Below are 25,499 nucleotides of genomic sequence, written 5' to 3'. Positions count from 1 at the left end.
AGACTGTCCGGTGTGGCCAGTGTATATGGCAGAGGGGCATTGCTGGCACATGATAGCATATATCACGTTGGTAGATGTGCAGGTGAACGAGCCCCTGATGACATGGCTGATGTGATTAGGTCCTATGATGGTGTCACTTGAATAGATATATCGACAGAGCTGGCATCAGGCTTTGTTGCAAGGATAGGTTCCTGGGTTAGTGTGTGTTTGTATGGTGTGTGGTTGCTGGTGAGTATTTGTTTCAGGTTAGGGGGCTATCTGTAAGCAAGGACTGGTCTGTCTCCCAAGATTGGGATCCCTAGGTGCTACTGTAATCCAAATAATTCACTTATAAGCATATTTATTCCTCAAATGTAAAAAGATGACATTGGCCAAAATGAAAAGATTACAATTCTGTAAGTAAAACACAAGCACAATAACAGTCACTAGTTTACTAACTAGTTAGGCTTATGACTTTTGGACCTGCGCTTAGATTCTGATATACAGTAGAACCTCAGAGTTACAAACATCTTGGGAATGGAGGTTGTTCGTAACTCTGAACAAAACATTATGGTGGTTCTTTCAAAAGTTTAGTCATGAACATTGACTTAATACAGCTTTGAAACTTTACTGTGAAGAAGAAATATGCTGCTTTCCCTTTATTTTTTAGTAGTTTACATTTAACACAGTAATGTACTGTTTACTTTAATTTTTTGTGGGAGGGGTGTGTGTGTGTCGTTGCCTTATTGCGTGCTTCCATTTCCAAATGAGGGGTGTGGTTGATGGGTCAGTTCATAACTCTGGTGTTTGTATTTCTGAGGTGCTACTGTGCTTTCAAACTTGTATGATTTTTCAGTACCTAATCTGTTAAAGGTTCAACCAAGCCAGTCCAAATGTGCAAAAACTCTCATGACTGCTGATCTGGGAGGATGGGAGTGCAGAGGTTGTAAAAATAGCCAATGTTCTGTGCTCAGTTTCATAAACTTCTGTGGATTTCTGTCACTTTGATGCAGTGAACTATAGCACAACCACATTCACAAATATTAATTTGAGTTAGAAATCTGCTTTTTCAATTTTTAATGCTTCAAACGAGGGAGGGAATTTGGGATTCAGGATTTTGTTCTTGTCAGTCATATTTAGATTTAGCCCAGATACATAAAAGCCAATGTTCTTTTCTCTTTAGGAACCTGTTATGAAGACTTACCAAAGACACATACAAGCCATTTAATCATTCAGTTATGATTTTCTTTATTGACAGCGTGGGGGAAATTGACTTTCTCTCAGGGTCTTGTCAGGCTTAATTTAATGTCCACAAAGAGTTTTGAGATATTGCTAGAATGGTATCTGTTTTCTTGGGCTGAGGAAGGAGGATCTGCATTATAGTCCTGGCATTGAAAGCTAGCACTGATGTTGCTTGCCTAGATATGGGAACTAGATACGCAGGCGAAAGATTCAATGACATCTGTTCCAGCACACTGCTACATGAACATAAACTATTTAAGACAATGTATTGCTTAAGAGTTCAATTGCCCATTGTATAAGAGAATGTGAGCATCTCCTGTCAAGTGCATATTTACAAATATCAAAAGTTTTAGTTTAAATTATTAAATTCTGTTTTCTCTCCAATCTGTCTGAATGGAATTGTTTTCTATATAGTCTTTTGTACTGTGGATATTTGAAACAGATATTTACAAAGCAATTATTGTGATATTCAAAATGCAGTGTCTGAAGGCAAACTTGCATCCTAAGACATTGAGACAGTGAGGTCAGAGTGTTTTAAATTCTACCTGGATACCCCTGCAAACAGAGGAAACCTTTGTAGAATAAGTAACTTAATTATAGAGACCTAATGGTTAAGGTTACAGTTGAGATTTGTGTTTTAAAGCAGGACCAATCCCTCTGTCTTGGGCATTTATGAATTAATTTGGTCTCCAAATTTGGAACAATGATTAATAAGAAAACTGAATGTAATATTACTAAGAAAATGTTGGGCTGACAAAGGAAACATTAAAAAAAATTCTGCTTTTTAAAAAATGTGCTTGACTTTGCATTTTTTGGGTTCCTCTAGCTAAGCAATCAGTCACCACACGCTGCGAACTTCATTCTTACCTATTCTTGAATATTGCAACTTTTAGATGTCTTGAAAAAAGTTTTTTATTAAATTTAACTTTTGCTTAATTTGAACTTGTGCATTATATCTCATTTTATCAGAATAAACTTATTATAGCATTACGTGACATCACTGTTTAGGGCCTCAAGATCTTGTCAAGGTCTTTTAGCAAAGGTAGGGAAGGGAAGGCCCGATATTTTGACATTTAAAGGGAATTAAAGCACAAGGGTTTTGTTTAAGTTGTAAAAGGATAATAAACTTTTTTGCTTCATAGTTCACCTTAAAGGGAAACTGTCAGTTTAAATCACATTATAAAAACATTTCAGTACTACTGATTCTAACATTTTAGATTGAGTGAAAGAATTGTAAATGATCTCCTTCATTATTTATGCTGTCTTCTGTTTTGCATTTGTGTGGACAATGAAATCGCTTTCACTTCTGTTTTAATCTGCTTCATTTTAAAGTACTGCAAGTTTGAGGTTCCAAACACAGCAGGGGAAATTGCTATATAAAATCAAAGCTTTACGGTGGGCATTTTAAATAAAAACTAGGTTTTTATTAACTTTTTGCTTTTACAAAAACTGAGTTTTAGATCAAATTTGAGTGGAACATCCCTTTTAAAACCCTTTTGAACATAGTTTCAAGCTCTAGAAGTGGAACCCAAGTTCCAGCCTTAATTCATCATTCTATCTTTGTCAAGATTGTCCCTCTTGTTACTTTTACTTTAACCCTATTTTGAAAGAATGAGAAATCACCATCAGCCATACTATCAGAGGCTTGTTCACCTGCACATCTACCAATGTGATATATGCCATCATGTGCCAGGAATGCCCCTCTGCCATGTACATTGGCCAAACCAGACAGTCTGTACGTAAAAGAATAAATGGACACAAATCAGACGTCAAGAATTATAACATTAAAAAACCAGTTGGAAAACACTTCAGTCTCGCTGGCCACTCAATTACAGACCTCAAAGTCGCAATATTAAAACAAAAAACTTCAAAAACAGACTCCAACGAGAAACTGCTGAATTGGAATTAATTTGCTAATTGGACACCATTAAGTTAGGCTTGAATAAAGACTGGGAGTGGATGGGCCATTACACAAAGTAAAACTATTTCCCCATGTTTATTCCCCCCCCGCCCCCACTACAGTTCCTCACATGTCCTTGTCAATTGCTGGTAATGGGCCATTTTCATTACCACTACAAACGGTTCTTTCTCTCCTGCTGCTGGTAGCTCACCTTAACTGATCACTCTCCTTTATAGTGTGTATGGTAACACCTATTGTTTCATATTCTTTGTGTGTCTGTCTGTCATCTTCCTACTGTATTTTCCACTACATGTATCCGATGAAGTGGGCTGTAGCCCACAAAAGCTTATGCTCGAATAAATTTGTTAGTCTCTAAGGTGCCAAAAGTACTCCTGTTCTTTTTGCAGATACAGACTAACACGATTGCTACTCTGAAACCTAAAATAGATTATTAAATTACAAATGTATGCTACTGAAACTTTTGTCTTACATGATTTGCTTTAAAAGTATAGGTCAATTTCTTGAAATTAAGTCTTTTTTTTCCCTAAATGGCTTGTATTTATGGAAGGACGATAGCATTCATGTTTTAATTCCCCTCCAGACTTCTCACTGCACTACCCAATGGCTGCAAAACTGTGAAGGCTAGCTGAACTGACTAGAATCAGAAGTGATCAGCTTCTGTTTTTCTATCTTGTAACTTACAAATTTTGTAACACTTTGTGAAGATGGTGAGCTAGCAGAACTGTTCCCAGATGGATCTATGCTTAGTAATCTTGTATCATGACAAAGGTTTCCAATGTGAAATGATGCTATACCTTTAACTGTAGCGATGTGAACTGTCACCATAGCGCTGCTGCTTTGGAGTGTGAAACCCCTAAATTAATATGCAGTTGCTACTTGCCCTAACTAGGATCACTCCATGGTTTGTTTTTGCACTACAAATGTCTTTTTCTTGTCTGGATCTGCAATTTTATTAAAGATAATACAGCCTCCCTACTTCACTATCTGGTGACAAACTCCCATGACTTGAAGCAAGAGTATCACTCTAGCATTCTAAAAAAAGGCCAGAGAACAGTCAGGATTATGCAGTAATTCTGGTATAAAGAGGAGAAGTATTAAGTAATGACAGCAGACCAACGGATTTCCATAGCCAACATTTCTCGGATGTAACTTGCTGTAGGAAGTAAGTTGCTAGGGAGAACTACATATTAATACTAGATAATTCAGATATCTGTTTTTGACTAGATTCCTCTGACCGTTAATTTATCTGGAATTATAAATACCCTGGTGTGCATCTGGCTTTTTTAGGGAAGGCTTTTTTCTCTCCTTTGAAATCTTGGGTAGTAACTTGCAGATGCCTTATAATATTATTTTAATCAGAGTTAATCATCATGAATTGAAAGAATATCTAACTGAATTAAAGCCAATTTATAGAGTCAAGTATCTGTTTCAACAGTGTGTGTGTGCAGGAAAAACATGGCACGTACATGATCCTTTAGAAAGAAATAGTCCCCAGACTCTTAGCTGAAATGTAACAACATTTAGTTCTTCAGAGTTTCTGAGATATACATATGAGTAAGCAGGTGCAACAGCTATCAAATAATATAAATGGCAAAGTTACACCCCTCTGACTGTAAAATTCCCAAACTATCAAGTTTGGGCTACTAGCAGTAGCCCAAATACTGCTGTCTAAAGAGTAGAGATCAGATGAAATTAAATTTGCTTCAGATTTACCTCCTTCTGGCAGTAGCACTGAAGGGCTCCAAAGGCAATCCTGTCTAGTTTTCAGCTAGAACAATTTTCGCTGTAGCATGGATAGTTAAAGATGTGTGATGAAGCATTTCAAAGTGGGATCCTCAATGTGTAAGTGGTTCTATTAAAAAATATAAGTGAGTAGCCTACAATTATTTTTAATCAAGGAAACTAATATTGTGCTTTCTGTAGTGCCTGGTATCCTAAATTCTCTTGGCACACAATAAACAATTGTCCTAACTCCGCAGTGAGGCAGATAACTAGTATGATCTACAAATGCTGAAAGTAGCATCCTGATGCTAGACTTTTGCTCCTACTGTTATATACACAACCTCCTAAAGCTTCTTTCCTGTTAAGCTTTTAAAGAGTGGCTCTGGGCTGAATTCATTTATTCACAGGAAATTGAAAATAGATTTGAAGACACACTTCAGCATACTTTTGGCTGTAACATTTAGCATAATGGTTTTGACTGGCAAGTAGTTTCTTCAGAATTGAATGCTTATCAGAACAGTGGGTTATTAAAATGTGTGACAAACTGGAAATGAGCAGACCAAGGTCAGGTGCTGCTAAAGTACATGTAAGCTGCAGGATGAAGAATGGGGTCATGTAACTGAGTGTAAAAATAACAACTTTCTCTTCCCTCAGGCCAAGTACATCTCCCAGTGCATCGATGAGATCAAACAGGAGCTCAAGCAGGATAACATTGCAGTGAAAGCAAATGCAGTTTGCAAACTTACATATGTAAGTAGCTTGCTAGGGTATAATGTAACTATACCTTTTATTTTACTCTCTTGCTAACTTCCAACTGACTGTGTGAACTGTGCCTTCAGTTACTTTTCTTAGTTTTACTTATGTAATATGACTTAAGCATGATATTTTCTGAAAGTGGTTAAAAGGGTCACCAACTAAAAAAAAAATCACTCCTCTTTGGAGAATACTTACCTATGGGAGTTAGTGTTTTTAGTGCTACTTGAATCTGAAAGGTTAGACCATTTTTTTTTTCATGTTTTGACAGCCCTTCATACATAGAAGATTTTGCCATTTTTTTTTCCTCTATAGTCAACTTCTCTTTGCATGGGCCTTTCACACAACAGCAGAAAAGAGAAACAAATTAAATATGTGATGTACGAGTAAGTTTAATACCTGAAATTATTCTTCTTTTTGGACACTTGCTTAATTAAAAGGGACTTTTACTTGAAGCCTTTATATTCTATGGGTGGGAGAAGATAAAATTAAATAGCCATGTGACTTTTCAGGTGTCCAGAAGATATATTCTGTGGTGGTATTACTGTACATTTTCAACTTGTAAGAGTTATCCTGTCTTTTTAAATTTCCTGACTATATTGGGTCTTGTATTTTGAAGTGTGATTTTTTTTTTTTTTTTTGTCTCCTTTTCTAACAGTTACAGATGCTGGGCTATGACATCAGTTGGGCTGCATTCAATATTATTGAAGTAATGAGTGCATCAAAGTTTACATTCAAAGTAAGTGGTCTGTATAATTTGAGTATTCCAGCCAACACATCCATTATCAACCTTTGCTCCTGGCAGTCAGACAGGCATAAAACATCAGTATTACTTTCTTCAACCAGACATGCAGGATGTATCCTTGTTTGTGATAGCCCTGGTCTCTATGCTTCTGTTTAGGTTGCTTAAGGCTGCTCATCAGTTGGTGTATTTTCTTTTATTAATTATATTTTTTTGGAATTTTTTTTTCATGAGTTAGTGTCTGAGGCTGGGAAGGGCCACAGTCTAGCCAAGGAGGGCTGGACAAAGCTTCTAGGCTTCCAGTTGTTAAAATATTTCTCAAGAGCCAGGAAAGTAGGCCACCTCTCCAAAAGAGCACTACCATTCCACCCAGAGTGAAGCAGAGGGTCTGAACCAAATCTGCCATGTAACTGCTGCTGCTAGGCCACCAGGCAACTTTCTTTAAAGTAAATTCAGTGCTGGTGAATGGTACTGAATTGACAACCTGAGAGAGTGAAGTCCTCACTCCACCTGATACATTGGCAGCAGAAGTGCAGCATTTCCCAGTTCCCCCTCTTGATGAGTCTGTGTTGTTCTCAGGGGGCCATCAACAGTTGAGAGTGGAGTTCGGTCTCCTTGGCTGCTTGAAGCCTTGGCCTCTGTAATGAGATGGACAAAGGAGACAATGCCAGTTGGAGAGGTGGATTTAAAACCCTTGTGAGGTAGCTAAATTAGACCCAGTTTACAGATGGGGAAGTTCAGAGGTGAAGTGACTGGCCTAAGTGCACACAAGCAATTTGTGCAAGGACTGATCATATAGAATCAATAGTGAGCTGTTGCCTACTCTAACCATTAGATGACATATTTTCAGTATATAATTATGCAATATTCTAATTCTGCTGAAGGAGTATCCAGTCCAATCCTTTGAGGAGTATCCAATCTTTCGAAGATGCTGTGGAAAGTCAACACTTATGAATGACTCATTTCCTTCTGTTTTTCTTAACTGTGCAGAGAATTGGTTACCTAGCTGCCTCTCAGTGCTTTCATGAAGGGACTGATGTAATTATGCTGACTACCAATCAGATTAGAAAGGTAAGGTATTAGCTTCAATAGGAAGGAAATCAGACTGTTGTAAGGTGTTTATTCTGTCTTCCTACCTGGCATCTCAAATCTGTATACTATCTCTACTTCATATAGAACATAGGTATGTGAGCGGAGTTGTCATCATTTGGCTCACATTCCAATCTGATACCTGAGTTTGTCAGAGATTGATCGGAAAATTGACAACCATTGTCAGATTTTCCCCATGGTGCATGGCCCAACTGTCCGGGCTTGTTCAGAGAGCAAAGTGAACATGAAGACCCTAACTTTTCTTGACACTCCCAATATCACACATGCCAATGCAAGAGGTTGCTGGGTGGGGAGAGTGCTGCAGTATCTGAAAGGAACGGAGTGATTGATTATCTAGTTAGAAATGAGTTTGCTTTTTGGATCAACGAAAGGCTGCTTCATCCAGCACTGACAGACCCTTCACCTTCTCCTACATAATTATACAGAAAACAGGTGAACAGCAGCTGTTTACATTAAGGCTGTTTATTCTGGTACTAACATGCTCAAATGTGTTCTTTTGGTTTGTCATGGCATTCATGTTGTTTGTGTTCCTTTCACAATTAATGGATCTACATTTTTCCTGATCAGCTACTGCAAATAGATAAGAAATCTTAAAACAAACATTAATTTAGTTTCTTTTAAAATAAACATCTTTTTAATCTGAGGACCCTAAATACTTGGACAACTCTTCCATCAGATACTAATCTGTGCTTAGCTTTGTTATAAATGACTGACCGTGGTTTTTGCTTGCTCCAGAGAAAATCAGCAGAATGGGATTGTGTTCAGTCTCTAACCTAAAGAACCAGTGCTCTTCCTTTAATTATATTTTAAACTATGTTCAGGTCTGACAGATAAGTCCTTTATTTTATAACTATATGTTCCGCTCTTTGTTATGAAGACTCTGCTATACTGGTATTCTCTAAATCACATTTTGTTACAAGTCTCTTCCATTCTTTTTATGGATGTTTTTGTACTAAAAGCACCTTTGTTTAGGCTCTTCTATGCTCCATTGACTTAGCAACTGTGTATTTAGAAGAGGGGACCATCACCTCTGCCAAAGCATTAAAACCAAAACGAACTATAGAGCTTTCACTTTCATTTATTCCAAAGTGTGATTTAATATTACTGCCAGCCTAATCTTTTTCCTTCACCTGTTTGAGGTACTGAAATGAAGTGTAAATTGCACACTGCCCCAAAGTCTGAACTACATATCTGGAACTCCCAATCCATCCTTGGAATGGGAATCTTAAATATGAAGCTTGCAAGTTCATATGGAAAACTTTATGCATTTTTATTCATGTTTTTGTGCACCAATTGCCATATTTTTTAAGGACTGATCTTTTCCATAACTGCTTTGTTTTTAAAATCCTTGTCAGAATAAATTCAGATACAAGTGTAATGCAAATCTTAAACAGTCCTCTCAAATTGAAAATATCTAAAAGAGTATACAATATTTTATAAAGACAAAATTGACAAAATATGTATTCTGCAGTTTAGCTGGTATACTGTCTTTAGTGGAAAGATAAACTGTACTTAATGGGGACTTAGACTACACTTATTCTAGTTTAGCTGTATAGGAAGATTAAGCCAGGACACTATATCAAACAGTGGGCCCCACTGCAATCAATGACAAAACTCCCATTGATTTGTGTAGTGCTAAGATTTCAGTCAAGATTTTTAATGACCCTAAACAGTAGGTAAAATTTTCGTGTTTTCCAGAGGCATATGCAGCTTCTGAAATACCATGTGTTGTGCTCCCAATATTCTATAGGTTAGTTATGTAAATTATTATATGTATTAAACTAGTGCCTAACCATCTCAGAGGATGAGTACTAATGAAGTGACAGTCTTCTCAAAAAATCAGATAGGTAAATCCTCCCGAATTAGTATGTCAGAGCAGATATTCTGTAGAAAGGAAGCTCTCTTCTGTCTCTGTTAAACAGGGCTGTTTTATTCATTTATATTTGAGATGTTTGTCTTTTACCCTGAGTTTTCTTTGAATAAATCAGAAGTTTTTAACTCTGTCTTTACTTTTTTAGGATCTGAGTAGCCCTAACCAGTATGATACTGGAGTAGCACTGACTGGTTTGTCCTGTTTTGTTACTCCAGATCTTGCCAGAGACTTGGCAAATGACATCATGACTCTGGTGAGTTGATAAAAAGTGAGCAAACCTTTTTTCCATATGATTGTGTCTAGAACATATTTAGACTATTAGAAGCATACCCTCTTCCTTGTAAAATTTACAAGTGCCATGCCTGAAAACTTGGTAATTGGTTGTTAGCAGTTCTTGTGTCTCGGGAGCTTTACAGCTCCTAACTTGTGTAATCTCTTTCGCAGTTCATGTTTCAAAGTTAGCAAACTAATTGTGCACCCAGAGTTCGTTTTAGAAACTTGTCCTAGTGGGACCACAGACTGCTAAGACCAAGTAGGTGACGTGCTTTTAAAGGGAGAATCATGCACTGACATTTTTACTATGTTGGATCAGGTAGTATAGTCCTCCTTGTTACTCCTACCACTTCACCATGCTTAGCTTGGCTCTTGAAGAGAGAGAGCAGCTTTGAGGATTTGGGTAACTCAGCCAGAAGGGTCTATTACAGGAGTGGATGGGTGAGGTTCTATGGCCTTCAATGTGCAGGTCAGACTAAGGTCAGAAGGGACCATCATAATCATCTAAGGTATCAGAATATTAGAGGTGATACTTCTGGTATAAGATCTATTCTTTGTCCTCTTTCCACTTTTATGATGTGTACGCCTTTCAAGTGTTACCACTGTATGCTTCAGATGGGTCAGTAGCACTAGGTTTGCAGTTGGGTGACCCAGCCCCTTCAGATGGGGTATGGTAATGGAGATAAGCATTAATACGTCCAATGTGATAGCTACTCCAAAGGTGAAGGTGCTATTTAATGGTGAGGGAGGAGCAGTTTGATTAAACAAGCTTTTTGATATGTTTTGAGACACTGCTGCTTTCCTCTATCCTCTGTCACTGTATTAGCTTGATTTGCGTCTTATCACATAGGCCCATGTTCGCTGTACTTGAGGCTGAACATATTTCTGCCTTGAAGATCACTGTTTGATACTACTTGTTAGATTGAATAATAGGAGTGGTTGAGTGCAGCGACTTTAAGAACAAGGTGACTGGCAACCTCTCTTTATCCTAGGCCAGTAGGGAGCAGGTGCTCTACACATTCAGAGTGAGAGTCTTGTGGTTGATCGTTGAACCCTGGTTTTTTGTAAATCACACATCCTTGACTAGCCCAAAGGGACTACTTTGACTATTTTGTTTTGACTTGCATGACTGACAATGTTTTGCTTTTTATCTTAAAATTCTGAGTGCACTAAAAGAGCAGCTGCATGGAAAGACTGCCCAACAGAATCAGTTTTTATAGGTATTGCTATGGAGGCATTGACTGAAAATGGTATATTGAAAGAAACCTTTTGGGAACGTGAGCATGTTGAGTCTGACTGTGGTGTTGTTTCACTAACAGATGTCTCACACAAAGCCTTATATCAGGAAGAAGGCAGTGTTAATCATGTACAAAGTGTTTTTGAAGTACCCTGAGTCCCTCCGTCCTGCATTCCCGCGCCTTAAAGAGAAACTGGAAGATCCAGACCCTGGTTAGTGAATTTTAATAAAGTACTTTTATCGCAGAACAGGACCTCAGTGAAGACATGAATTTTTAGTGGTGGTTGATTCATGAGAGGCAAAGGAATGTAACTGGTTACATGTTAACTATTGCTGTACCTGTGGACAGTCACCTGAACACTTGAAGGGATGGGATCAGATTAAAAACAAAAAAGACCATTACTTGTTACTAGGCTGAATTAATGGAGTAAATCTTAATGACGTAAAACCATTCTTACGTTTTGTAGTTCATGTAGCTTGGCTACTGAAAATACAGTATTCAGCTTCAGTTTTTTGCTTCTCATGCCCTAGCCCAGTGGTGAGCAAACTACGGCCCGCAAGCTATTTTAAGCCAGCCCGCGAGCCGCACCATGTGGTTTGGCCCCGCTCTGCCTGGGGCGCTCTATCAGGGGCCACACCACACGGCTTCTGGAAGCCACGGCATGGCCCTGCTCTGGCTTCTGCACGCTCCAGTGGGAACCCCAGGGGCAGCGCCTGCGGCTGGGGCAGCCTGCAGAGCCTCCTGGCTGCACTTTTACATAGGAGCTGGAGAAGGGACATGCCACTGCTTCTGGGAGCCGCTTGAGGTAAGTGCTGCTCAGAGCCTGCACCCCCTGAGCCTCTCCCCACGCCCCAGCCCTGATCCCCCTCCTGCTTTCCAAACCTATCAATCCCAGCCTGGAGGACCCTCCTACACCCCAAACTCCTCCTCCCCAGCCCCACTCCAGAGCCTGCACCCCAACTTCAATTTTGTGACCATTCATGACCCGCCATATAATTTCTATTCCCCGATGTGGCCCTTGGGCCAAAAAGTTTGTCCACCCCTGTGCTAGCACAAAGCTGCAGTGACTGGATTGTAGTACCTGTATGTAATTGAATCATTTGAAATATTTCACATAATATAGCAGGAATCTCTTCCATATTTTTAAAAAATAATTGAATTTGGGGCTTAATCAGTCTCTTGAATCCTCTTGTGTTGTAGTGTTTTAATGTTATTACTACAAGAGAAAAGATAAAATATTGTGTCTGAATTCTTGGGGAATGTGTCATAGCTAAAGCTACGTTTTAGTAACGGGTATTTTTAGTAAAAGTCATGGACAAGTCACAGGCAGTAAACAAAAATTCATAGCCCATGACCTGTCCATGACTTGTAATATATGCCTGCCTAAATCTTGGGACTGCTGCGGGGGTCTGCAGGTGCTGTGTGGGGGTGCCACAGCCACTGGGGACTTCCAGGGAAGTGCCTGGGGGCAGAGGCAGCTTAGGGAGCTAGGAGCTGAGGGAGGGACATATTGCCACTTCCAGGGAGCACCCCTCCAGGTAAGTGTCACCCAGAGTCCTCACCCCCTCCTGTGCCCCAGCCTTGAGCCTCTTCCCACACCCAAACTCTTCCTGATGCTGCTAGGGGAGGGAGAGGCACGGTGGCGCAAGACTGCCCCAGTAGCAGCTGATGCGACTGGCCCAGGGGCTGCCTGAGCTGCTCGGGCTGCCCCAGAGCCAGCTGCACTGACCTCTGCAGAAGTCATGGAAAGTCACGGAATCCATGACCAACTCACAGCCTTAGTCATAGCTAACGCAACTGGGAAGCTGCAGAATGGAGAACTTTATGTATGTCCACCAACTATAAGAATTCACATTTCTGTAGCCAAACAGTCTTCCCAGAATTTATTTAGGATGCTTATTTTTCCCCACTGGATGGAAATGCTGTATATTCATTTTGAGAGTTCCATCTGAGACTCAAGCCTCTGACTTTCAGCTGATTTGTGTTTAAAGTGGGAGAATGTAAATAGATTCACGAGACTGATTTGATTAGGGTAAGGTAAGACCTGCCCTCCAGTGATATACGCAAGAATCAATCTCATGTTAAAATGTAACTTGCATGGGGGGGATTTGTGCTTTTGCTCTTTTGGGGGTTCTTTGATGGATAAACCATGAAAGGCTCTTCAAAAAATTGCTTGCCTGTGTTTTCCATTAGGAAACCAGGTTCTGTCTAGACTGACAAGTCTATGAGCAAAAGTCTATGGGAGTTGGAACAAATGAAAAGGGATTTTTAGTCACTTTTACCATTCTGTGTCACGTATAACATCTATTTAACTTAAATGCCTAATAGACACTTTGAAGAAAAGAAGCTTTTCGTCAAATCCTTGAAGTGTGAGCAATACTTCCAGCTCCGTCCTAGTCTTATCTGTAGCTGCTCTTGTTCTGTTCATTTTGAGTATGAAAATTAAGCTACAGTTGAACTGTTGATTGGACCCCTTTTCTCCCACTTCTTCTGTTTCCCAGGTGTCCAGTCTGCGGCAGTAAATGTTATTTGTGAGCTGGCCAGACGCAATCCCAAGAACTACCTTTCCCTTGCTCCGCTTTTTTTTAAACTGATGACGTCTTCAACCAATAACTGGGTCCTCATTAAAATTATAAAATTGGCAAGTATTCCACTTCTTCTATGTTAGCTCTTTTCCAGGGCTGGCGTGCTCATTAACAGGACATTGGGTGTGAAAATAAAGCTATCGCTTAGAGGGATAATTACTAGTAAATCCAAATGACAAGGAAGAGAGAGACATCTGTTATAATGGAACATAACAACCAAAACAAGACAAAACGTCTCCTTTTAATTTTGTTTTGTTGTGTCGTGACACACAAATGGCGACAGTACTGTTTTACCTAGCGAAAGCTATCTGTTAAAATAATTTCCCTTCCTCCCTTTCTTTTCAAATAGTTTGGTGCTCTTACTCCATTAGAACCTAGGCTGGGAAAGAAATTAATTGAGCCACTTACCAATCTCATACATAGGTAAGTCTGAAAATATACTTGTTTTCGCCTTCTTAATTCTTCAGCATTGTTTGTGCTAACATGAATAGAGTCCGCCTTGCATCTGGAAATTTTTGGCTCCAGACATCAACAGTTAAAATTATGTCACTGGAGCAGCCCTAGTATAAAATATCCTTTTAAAACTTCTTGTGAATGTGTGACTGGCAATTGGAAGAGACCTAAGAGAGGCTACTGTCTAGTCAAGGCCCCTGTGCTGAGCCTAGGAAGATGTGTAAGTATGGACAAATTGGGGAAAGTCCAGAGGTGAGCTACAAAAGTGATTAAAGGTCTAGAAAACATAACCTCAGAGGAAAGATGGGAAAAAGTTGGATTTGTTTCTTTTGGAGAAGGGAAGACTGAGGAGGCATGATAAATCTTCAAGTATGTAAAAGGTTGGGATGAAGAGGAAGGTGAATAAACTGATCTCCGTATCCACTGAGGACAGGACAAGAACTAATGGGCTTAAATTACAGCATGGGAGCTTTTAGGTTAGACATTAGGAATACTTTGTAAATGTGAGGGAAATTAAGCACTGGAACAAGTGGCTTATGGAGGCTGTGGAATCCTCATCAGTAGAGGTTTTTAAAAACAGGTTAGAAGAGCACCTGTCAGGGATGGTTTAGATAATACTTAGTCCTGCTTCAGTTCAGGGGACTGAACCAGATGACGTATTGAGGTCCTTTCCAGTCCTGCCTTTCTGTGATTGGGAACCCCTGTTTTAGAGTGGGGAGGGGATCTTTTCTGTTAAGGCTTGCAGTGATCATGATAGGATTGATTGATTATGTTGAGGCGAGAGGAGGTGAGCTGTGAGTGAGCAAGTTCTCAATCAAACATGTACAGTATCGTCTATAATAGTGGAGGGAGCGGTACCTGAACAAACCACTTTTTGTCTGTTCATTTAACATTCTTTGAGACTGCTCTGCGGTGGAAGCTTAATTTTGTATTTAATGAGATAGTTAAATGTTAAAGGCCCATGGATTATAAAACTTATTAAAGTTAACAGTATAGCCAGTACTAGGGACTGGTCAAATGGCTTGAAAAATTGTGCATAGACCTAGATTTCACCCTACTGGGGCTGGGAAGCGCACCCTGCACCTGTTATGTCTACAATGGATGCTGAGTCCCAGAGAGATTCTTTCCTGGGAGATGCAGGAGGGAAGTCAGGTCACATTACTGCCACCGTCCTCCCTCAGGGATTCTGCAGACTGAGCTTTAGTTTTCTGAGAGCTCCATGGAAGTCCCAGATGGCAGGGATGCTCTGAAATGGTCCATTGCTTGGTCAGTATTGCCTGCTTTTTAAATTGTGATGGCTTCCTTTAGGCGGTCCTTCTACAGCCACCCAAAATGAGGCTGCAATTGCTTTGTGCTGTCAATATCTCTATCAAAAAGACTTTGTCACCATGGGTTCTGTGTCCATCTATGTGCACCATGCTTTTATTTGATCTCCCAGATTTTATAGGTATTGTGGAATGTATTCACATCAAAGTCCTCTTGCAGCCATTTACTAAGGATACTTCTATTCTAGAGGGTTTAGTTGAGCCCTAGGATAAACAACAAACATGTTTGGAGTGCCCAGAATAGCATTTACAAAAAGTTAAATTGAATTAATTGGCAGTCAGTTAACTCAAGTTAAGTCTCAAGAGCAGTCAGACCCAAAGTGCTGAAACTCTGTGGCTAGTTCACCTGCAATCATTCTTAAGTGTAGTTAGTAACTTTAAATTAAAGCATTACCTCAGTTTCCACAGTTTATTCTGCTAGAAGAGAAGCCCATTTGTTACTAATTGTAGAGTAAGGAACGAAAAGTGTCTGCTGTAACCCATCTCTTTCTTGAACAGCCAGCGAGCTTGCATCCAAATACCTAAAGAGGGTTCAGTTCATTGCAGCACTGGCAAAAATACAAATTTATTACTACTTCAAGAAAAGCAGCGAGATGGACAGTATGTATATCTACACCCCCTCTCCTTCCCACCTCCTCATCCCACTCCTGCAATAGTTATTCATTTAATTATTTGTGAGGACTTTAACCTGAAGTCTGGTTGGTTTCCATCATATTAGTCATGATGTTCCTGGTCCAGTGTCATCTAATGCATAAGGCAAGAAACCTGCCAGCAACTGCGAACAGCGTAGACAATACAAAAATCTTGTCCTGGACCTGGGTGTACTGGGTTTCTAGATCCTATGTGCTGAGTCATCTTTATAGTGTCATTTGTGACTGCTACATCAGGAATGAACTTGGTAGTTCATTACCTCAGTGGACTGTCCCTCTGGGTTCTACTCCTACCATTATCACGCTCACTGACTCTGGCAAGTTACTTCACCTCTGAGCCTCAGTTTCCACCATGTATAAATGAGGACACCAGCTCTGTAAAGTGTTGTTGGAGATAGCATGCTGCGTGCAAAGAATTGAGAGCAGGCAGAAGTTTTGGGAGCGGACCCAAGTAGAGATGCATTTTGGGAAAATGACTTTTAAAGAAACAGATTTTTCTCTAGTAGAGGTGAGTAATGGACACAATCCAGTAAATTTCTGAAAGGGTCAGTTGCTTGAGCAGCATTTAATGGTATTGGAGGAGAGAGATTTCAGGGTTTTCTGCTACCCCTGTGTTTCACATGTTTTAGTGCTCTTAATTTGATCCTACCCTTATATTCGTTCAGTTCTTAGCCAAGTTTGGGTCAGTGATTTGTACTTGATGCTGAGATCTTGAGGTTTGTTTCCCCATACCACTCAAAATGGTGCTATTGCATACTTGTTTCCCAGAGAAAAAAATGGTGTAAAGTAGAACCTAGTGGATTTCTCAAGTGTCAGGAATATGGATTGAGAAACTAGTTGTTTACCACCCCAGCCCCATAAATTTAACTTGATTCAATGAAGACTGGGTATTGAATGTTTTAAAGAATAAGAATTATTTCCTCTAGTTCAAAATATATGGAGGAGAGAGGAAAAGGTTGGTAATTTTCTCTGTAATAAAAGGTGTTGTGTTTGAGAACTCTTCATAATGTGATTTTTTTTCTTTATCTGAAATACTTGATTTGTTTCTTCCCGGTAGCACCTCAGCCATGTCTCTTCTGTATGAATGTGTGAACACAGTGATAGCAGGTGAGAACTGAAACTCATAACCTAAAAAAGAGCATGTTTAACTTTGGCAGCAGTTAAATAACATCAGCTATAAAATCCCTTTTTACCTACAGTTTCAATTAACTTAATATAACCAAATGAAATTGCTTAGTGAACTTGCCTCACTATGTAATTGAAACTGAAATCCCCTTCTTTCAATATATAGGGGATAAACTAGCAAAATATAAATCAAACTTGCTAAAAGTAAAAGCAAACAAAACTTAGCTAGCAATAATAATATACAAACTCTTTTAAATAATGTACAACTCAAACCCACAAAACCCAGCAAATACAGTATTCAGCTATGTACCAAATGCAGCACACTCCACACCTGCATGCTCACAGACCCTCAAACTAAGCCAACAGTTCTCTTAATGCATGAGCCAGAATAGAATCCAGCACCCTCTCCCAGAAATGTTGGCTCTGCAGGGTTAGTGGGAGTAAAGAGAAATAACCCCTCAAGTGACTACAGTCCACAGATATGCCTGAATACTCATAGGGAGCTGACTGGCTGAGTAAGAAGGAGCTTTCTCCCTGCCTTTTAATGCCCATGGATGCACTTTAGGACAGGCTGTGTGATGGCTCTGAGTTGTTCGCCATGGAGTCATACACTGCCAAAGCTGCACAAATGCCCACTGTAATCAGTAGTAAAGCCTGCCTTGCCCTCTGAGGCTCTTGCTAACTTGATTGGATTTAATGTAATTACTCAGAGTAGGCTTCACTGCTATCTCATGTTTTCAGGGAACTACAGACAAAAATCCAGTGGTACAGTCACTGGTGACCTTTTAATTCGTGTCTGGGTTGCTAGATGGAAACTGTAAAAGGGAGACAACGGTTACCCTGGCAAGAGCAAGGCATCGTGAAAACAGAGCTCTTTGGGAGGCTTTGTAAAAGCCCCCCCCATATACCTCCCTTTGCTCTGCAATATCATGCTAATCTGTTCTTGGGGCCTTGCTTGAACAGATACCATAGCTGTGTTGACATTGTACCAAACCTTGCACTTTTGTGTGTGGCTGCCAGAAAGCACTAGGGTGAGACCACCAAACACATCCTCACATGAGGGCTAAGCCAGATATTGTGTATTAAGTTTTTTATCTTATTTATACTTTGTGCTGAACAAATGTAACATTAGTGCTTGTGTGTTTCAGTGTTGATCTCTCTATCCTCTGGGATGCCCAATCATAGTGCCAGCATCCAGGTACAGCACTTCTCTTAATGTTCTTATTTTGCCACGTTATTCCTATTTATTCTGAAAACTGGGGGAAAGAAGTAGTCCAGATATTTGAAGTAGGAGTCTGCGGATCGGATAGCCTTACTTATTTGTCTGGCTTTTATTTAGTTATTTCTAAGATAGAGGAAAGGAAGTTTCGGAACCTAAAATTCAGCTTCTGTGTGCTCTCTTCTGCTTCCCCCATCTCAAGGGTGTGTGGAGCAGGGAAGGCCAGATGCCTAAGAAGAAGAGGCATTTGAGAGGCTTTGCTACTGCTTTTGATGAATTGCCACTCAGAATACAATCACTGGAGTGCCATGTTCGCTTCATCTTATGATCGATTAATGTAACAATACTGTCTTACCAGTGGTCACAGATCTTGGTAACACTGCTTTGTCATGTATTGCACTCACCCTAATATAGCGAGTAATCTCCATTAAAAGAATATTTTAAATAGTATTCTTCTCAAAGCTCGTGTTAATCCTGACTTGCACTTTTTTCCAGCTCTGTGTTCAGAAGTTAAGAATACTAATAGAAGATTCAGATCAGAACTGTAAGTGTTGCTTGTTTTCCCAGAGGCTTCAGTGGCCAATCTGATGGGGCTAAGTGGTAGTGGTATTGAAAGCAATGAGCGATCTTATAGAACGCCCAGTATTGTCTGAATTGGTACTAAAGAATTTCATATTTATGAATAGTGAAAATCATAAACTATCATGTACAACTAGATTTTTTTGAGTAGATGAATAATAGTGCCATTTTTGGTATGTTAGATCTGAAACCAAAAATAATTTTCTCTCCATCTCCTGGGTTTTCCCTTCATAGATCTTCCAGTGAGGAAGCAAGAAACGCTAGTTATTCCATAGACTAATGGTAAAATCCAATACTGCCAGACTTGTTAGTGCTGGGAAATGCGTTGGCATAAGTTAGCCAACACCATTTAAATCCTTTTTAGTGAAGCATCTTTTCCAAGCATCTATAGCAAGAACTATAAATGTCTTCCTCACCTTCAGAAGAGAGCAGCCCCTTTTCAGTGTACAGGTTTCAGAGTAGCAGCCGTATTAGTCTGTATCCGCAAAAACAGGAGTACTTGTGGCACCTTAGAGACTAACAAATATATTTCAGCATAAACTTTCGTGGGCTACAGCCCACTTCTTCAGATGCATAGAATGAAACACACGGACAGGAGATAATTCTGTTTGCATTATTGGAGTAGCTCTAACACTCTGACAGAACCCAGCCACTGAGCACATGTGGTACCATCTTGGGCAGCGGTCTGCACTTCATCCAGTACCAGTATTGGTGCAAGCAATGCAGGTGACCTGATGGTGACCTGGCATTACAGATGCTCCTGGCACCATAATAATTTTCAGTACAGAGTGATGATCTTGCTTTGCCTTTGCAGCCTGAGTCTTACTATCTGCAGCTGTTAATTCCTTTATGGTACCAGCTACTGGTGCTGTTTATATCAGGCACCTCTCCAGCTCCAACCTGCGAGGGGAATGGTTGGTTACTTTGCAATAACTGTGGTTCTTCAAGATGTGTTTTCCACATGGATTTGATGACTTGCCCTCCTCCTCTGCTGCTATGGAGGAATGGTGGACCTGCTTTGCCTTTTCTGTCTTTGAGGGTGGAGAAAGGTGATCAGGGCATGTAGGGTGCAAACCCTCCAACTGACACTGCTGGCCATAATCTACACATTGAGTGCACGTATACATCTCAAAGAGCCGCAGTTACTGCCATTCTTTACGGATGGCAAAACCTGAATGGGTGTGACACAGCTGCAAGTATACATGTGAGGGGCAAAGGAAGAAATAGAAGCTTAGGCTGCTCTTTTTGGTGTCTAACTGGTAAATGTGCTCCCTCTGTCAAAGTTTATCCCAAACAGTATATTTGGGATTTGAGGTTAGATGGGAAAGTCAGCCCATCTTAAAATCCCCTGTGCTTGCAAGAAACAATACAGTGTTTCTATATGTGGAAAAATTTTATTTTGTCTTTTTTCCCCCACAGTGAAGTACCTGGGTTTATTAGCAATGTCCAAAATCCTGAAAACTCATCCTAAATCAGTTCAATCCCACAAGGATCTCATTCTCCAGTGTTTGGATGATAAGGATGAATCCATCCGACTCAGAGCTTTAGATCTCCTGTATGGCATGGTATGTTTCTGTGCATTCCTTCCCCCTCCTTACTCAGCACTTAAAAAACAAACAAACAAAAAAAACCCTGGGGTGAGATCCTTGCCCTTACTTTGGCCCCCTAGTGCAGGTTGAAGGGGCTGGCATGACATGGAAAGGTTCCCCTGATCACAGGCACTGTAGAAGATATCTATAAGGCTGCTTTCTGAAGACCCCTTGCCAACCTTGGCATAGATCAGACCGGATAACCAGCGGGGTATTGAGAGTGGGGGCTGTAGCATACAGTGCTTTGGAAAGTCCCGGCAGCAGTACTGTCTGTACTATAGATGCGGTAACTCAAACACGAGTCCAGGGCTGCCTAAACTATGCTGCAGCTGAGGACCTGCATCTGATCAGCACACAAAGTTGGTTTTAAGGCACCTTAATATGCCATGCCTGACCATGTCCCTCTGAGGCTTTGAGGTGCAACACACAATCTCACCCCCGGTGCTTGTGCCTCTGTTCCTTTGCATGTGTGTTGTGTGTGTTGCCTCTGTTCAAGGAAGTTTTAACAATGCTGGCTAGACTAAAGAAATACAGCCTAATGGAGATAATCTTGTAGATCAGTGGTCCCCAACCTTTTCGTCTGGCGGGCGCCAGATGAAGAACTGTGGCGGAGGTGGAGCATCCGCCAAAATGTCGCCGAATTTCTGTGGCGTTTCGGCGGCAACACCTCTTGGTGATGTCACTTGCCAGCGGCAAGTGGCGTCATTGAGAGGCATCGCCGCAGAAATTCGGCAGCTTTTTGGTGGATGCTCCGCCGCTGGCCGGGACGCGGGCACATTTAGATGCCCCCACGGGCACCACTTTGGAGACCCCTGTTGTAGATTTTTGAAGGCACTGTGGTTACAACCTTGGTGTATAAAGTGCCTTTCGTTCAAAAATCTCTATAAAAAATACATTCACTTGGGTGGATCGTGGCAGACTTCATTCCTAAAATGCTGTGATATTTTGGCAGTGGAAGTAAAGAATATTGTGTCCCATATAAAGTGTTTTTCTGGTGGTTTTCGTAGTTTGGCAGAGAGTATCTAACCAAGTTATAATTGCCTGGGAGTCTTGACAAGAGGTCAAGATTTTGTTTTTTTACGTATTCAAAAGACAGCCCTTCCAGCAGTGCTGCCTAGCATTCTGCTGGAACACTGACTCAGAAGGAAAAGTGCCATATACTGAGTCAACAGCACTTCTGCAGTACCTGTGCTTCCTGGAAGGTCTTCATCTACATACTGATCAAGCCTGAGATGTGCTGTGATCATAGATTGAGGTGATACAACTGCAGACACTGGTGGTCACAAACTTGCACTGAATTCTGTACTGGTTGCTACATCTCAATATATTAGGTTCCCAGAGCAAGTTAAAGTGCAGTTATTCTCTGATAAGTAACATATAAAGTTAGCATTGTTTTTTGGGTCGGAGGGGTGTTTTCATAAGTCTATCAAACTTGCTCAGTTTACAAGGGTAAGATAGTCTTTTCAAGTTGTCGACATGGCAAACTGCAACCAGAAGCTGAAAAGTCAGCTGTATTTCTTCAGATTTCTGTATCATTGCCATACTGTAATACTAATTCTGAGTTCTGTTATGGCTCAGTATTGCAGAGCTGTATTGGATTAGTATTGCTAATAGGAGTGAAAAGTAATAGCTAGATTTCGATTGTCAAATGTGACTCTGCATACGTGCATGGGGCAGATCTGTTAAAGTAGTGGTATCATATTTACATAGTCACACTTCTGCCTCTAATGCGCTTTAAGGGGTAGAAATCAGAATGAGCAGTCATTGGGAAAATACTGAAAATTAAAAAGGCTCTTAAAATGTATGGGGTTAGCCTCAGATTTAAAATGTGATTTTTATGATATCCATAACATATCACCATAGTATCCTTGCAGTTATGGATTAACATTATTCTGATCTAGTGGTCAGGGTCTTACCAAGTTCAGTCCTGGGCGTATGCAGATAAACCTCTGCTAGATCAAGTGTCCAATGACCGGTGTCCGGCCATTAGACTGGCACAAATGCTATTGAGATGTGCCCCAACAAATAAATTCAGTCTCTGACTGGAGCTAAATTGTACCGCAGTCCAGAGCCAGAGATGTTGTTAGTATCGCTCTCTGTTCTTAATACCTGTCTCACCCACAAACAGATACAGGTACATCTGATAAGTATCTACTATTTTCCTCAGCTTTTATGAAATGGGAAAGACCTGGCAGTAAGTTTGCATTACCTGTCTGTGGCTCATGTCTCATTTCACTCTTAAAACAGGTGTCCAAAAAGAACTTGATGGAGATAGTGAAGAAACTGATGATTCACGTGGACAAAGCAGAAGGGACAACATACAGAGATGAATTGCTGACCAAAATCATAGACATATGTAGTCAATCCAACTACCAATACATCACAAACTTTGAATGGTCAGTACTTTTGCATCTAGACTTTGAAATAAGTAGTGATGGCACCATCTGTTTGCCTGCTATTAAAATTGTATCACTTTCACCTCCTGTAGGTACATAAGTATCCTGGTGGAACTGACCCGGTTGGAAGGTACTCGGCATGGTCACCTTATAGCAGCTCAGATGCTGGATGTAGCTATCAGGGTTAAAGCCATTCGTAAGTTTGCTGTTTCCCAGATGGCTATGCTCCTGGACAATGCCCATCTGATAGCCAGCAACACTCAGAGGAATGGCATCTGTGAGGTGCTTTATGCTGCTGCCTGGATTTGTGGGGAGTTCTCAGAGTAAGTGCAAAAAGAGAGTTTTTAAATCACTTTTGAAAGGTGAAAAGCAGAATGTTTGCAAATTGAGACTCCTGTCACTCGAAAGTGAAGGTGTCTTGGGTGATGGAAGCTCAGAACATGAACCATAGAGTTAACAAAGCAGTATTTCAGTGACCACTGCTTTTCTCAGACTACTGCAGCTGCTCCTACCTAAGATGGCTACTGCATTTGAAAAGCTGTTGGGCTAGTCCTTGTCTCTTGTATCCATATCTCTGCCAGCCGAGAAAGTAAGGGATGGATATGGGTATAAGCGAAGTAGCACAGGCAGCATACATGTTCATTGGGAAAGGTGGTGTTAACTAAATAAATCTTGGTCTGATTTAAATGGATACAGTCAACTCTAATCTCAGAGGCATAAGAAGTAACAGAGAACACTTTCCTGTTCAGTTTGATAACTTTCTGCATATGACAGAATTTTATGTATAATTTCCTCTACAGAGTCAGCCAGCTTCTCCTTTTCGTGCAAGTCTGCCACACAGCAGTGGGAAAGAGACTCTTTATTTTTAAATAGGAAAATGTAACTTGACCCACAAAAACCGGTTGTGTGAGAGCTGGTTTCTGTTTTTTCTTATGCATTAATAATATCACTTACTAAGTTCCATTCTATTTAATAGATGTGCACAGGTATAACCAAACCTTGGTTACTGGTGACTTATAAGATGGGGGGAAAAAATAGCTTTACTGTTGGATCCTAGACTGAGTCTGCAGAGTGAATGTTTATTTAAAAAAAAAAGTGAGCACGCTTTTAATAGAAAGCACTGAAATGGAACCTAAAATGCCCCTTCTGCAGAGCTGAACCATAAGTAGTATTGCTTACATAAGATTATAAGTGTAATCTGGGACTGTTTAAAAAAAATTGCAGATCTCAAGCATTTATGGACTTGATGTGTATATATATTGCTGTCCTATTTTTTTCTCTTGTGCTCATCTCCAAAAACTTGGGTCATAATACAGATTAAAACAGTACTGGACTAAAAGCAGACGACCAGCCAGTCAAAACAAGCAAAGATGAAGGATAGTTAATGAAAAGGGAAGCCCTTATGTCACCTACCAGATTGACAGGAATGGATTTCTTACGCATCCTTATACTTTCCTCAGGATCTAAAATTTCATTTAGAATAGATAGTGAAATCTGGTCCCACAGAAGTCTGGCAAATTTCCCATTGATTTTAAATAGGAGCCAGGATTTCACCCAAATATTCCATCCCTTCTGGTTGTGAAGGCAGTCATGAGTAAGGCTGCATGTGTGTCTCCAGAAATCCTGGGTTCCGTCACTTCTGCAGCAGCCAGTGTGGCTGACCCCAGGGCCACCTAAGCAGCTGGCCCCGGGGCCAGCTGAAGCGGCCTGTGGGACTGCTGGCCCGGGGGACTGTCGGAGCAGCGGCCGGTGCGACGGGTCATGGGTGTGGCCCCTGCTGGCTGGCCCCAGAGGCCACCCAGAGCAGCAGCACCTCAGAGGCCTCCCAGCTAAGATTTAGTCAGAGGTATTTATAGTAAAGGTCATGGACAGGTCACAGGCTGTGGTTTTTTTGTTTATTGTAAAAATACCCATGACTAAATCATAGCCTTAGTGATGAGTCTGAAACAAAAATCAGAGGGGTAGAAATGTTAGTCTGTATCTACAAAAACAACGAGGCGTCCAGTGGCACCTTAAAGACTAACTGTTGTGGGTGAAAGTGGGTTTTTTACCCACAAAAGCTTATGCCCAAATAAATTTGTTAGTCTTTAAGATGCCACCGGACTCCTTGTTGGTTTTGTGTGGGGGAAAAGAAAATGCTGCTATCTGACTGGGAATAGAGCTAGGCCAGCACTGTTCTGCTGAAATTTTTGTAACATCTAAACAGTTTTTGTAGATTTATATGAAACTTGGTGAACTGTCAAGCTTCTTAAATTGACGCCACTCTCTTTCTGCCTTTATCTGCGTCCGTTCAATGTCTTTCAGACACCTTGAAGAATCAAACCAGACCTTAGAAGCAATGCTGAGGCCCAAAGTTACCACTCTACCAGGCCACATCCAGGCAGTTTATGTCCAGAATATGGTAAAGCTTTATGCATCCATCCTACAGCAGAAGGAGCAAGCTGGGGAGAAAGAAGCAGCCCAGGAAATTACCCAACTGATGATTGACCGTTTGCCTCAGTTTGTACAGAGTGCAGATCTAGAAGTACAAGAGAGGGTAAGGGAGCAAAACTATCTTTGGTTTTGTCAAAATGATCTTTAAACCTCTACTATTGGTTTAATTTGTGATAGTGAATTAACATCATCTTGCATGGGTCATGCATGTATTTTATATAAATACCTGTCATACGAGATCTCTGCTGGTATTATGTATCTTGCACACCTCAGTGATGCAGGTGCGTAAACA

At 40.5% G+C, this 25,499-nt stretch overlaps 1 protein-coding gene across 1 annotated transcript in view; it reads left to right on the top strand.

Moving 5' to 3' along the window:
- Nucleotides 1-25,499, top strand: part of AP3D1 (adaptor related protein complex 3 subunit delta 1) — a 70,897-nt gene that overhangs the window by 23,264 nt on the left and 22,134 nt on the right. The window contains exons 2-15 of the mRNA XM_032788080.2: nt 5,519-5,614; nt 6,276-6,356; nt 7,350-7,430; nt 9,488-9,595; nt 10,935-11,064; nt 13,355-13,494; nt 13,788-13,861; nt 16,924-16,973; nt 18,140-18,189; nt 18,706-18,754; nt 20,209-20,354; nt 22,626-22,774; nt 22,867-23,097; nt 25,079-25,310. Of these exons, the coding sequence (XP_032643971.1) occupies nt 5,519-5,614; nt 6,276-6,356; nt 7,350-7,430; nt 9,488-9,595; nt 10,935-11,064; nt 13,355-13,494; nt 13,788-13,861; nt 16,924-16,973; nt 18,140-18,189; nt 18,706-18,754; nt 20,209-20,354; nt 22,626-22,774; nt 22,867-23,097; nt 25,079-25,310 (1,617 nt within the window). The remainder of the gene's footprint in view (nt 1-5,518; nt 5,615-6,275; nt 6,357-7,349; nt 7,431-9,487; nt 9,596-10,934; nt 11,065-13,354; nt 13,495-13,787; nt 13,862-16,923; nt 16,974-18,139; nt 18,190-18,705; nt 18,755-20,208; nt 20,355-22,625; nt 22,775-22,866; nt 23,098-25,078; nt 25,311-25,499) is intronic.

The sequence above is a fragment of the Chelonoidis abingdonii genome, chromosome 11 (genome assembly GCF_003597395.2).
Source record: "Chelonoidis abingdonii isolate Lonesome George chromosome 11, CheloAbing_2.0, whole genome shotgun sequence".
Lineage (NCBI taxonomy): Eukaryota > Metazoa > Chordata > Testudines > Testudinidae > Chelonoidis > Chelonoidis abingdonii.
Note: the sequence above shows the minus strand (reverse complement) of the source record. Positions and strands in the feature narration are given on the sequence as shown.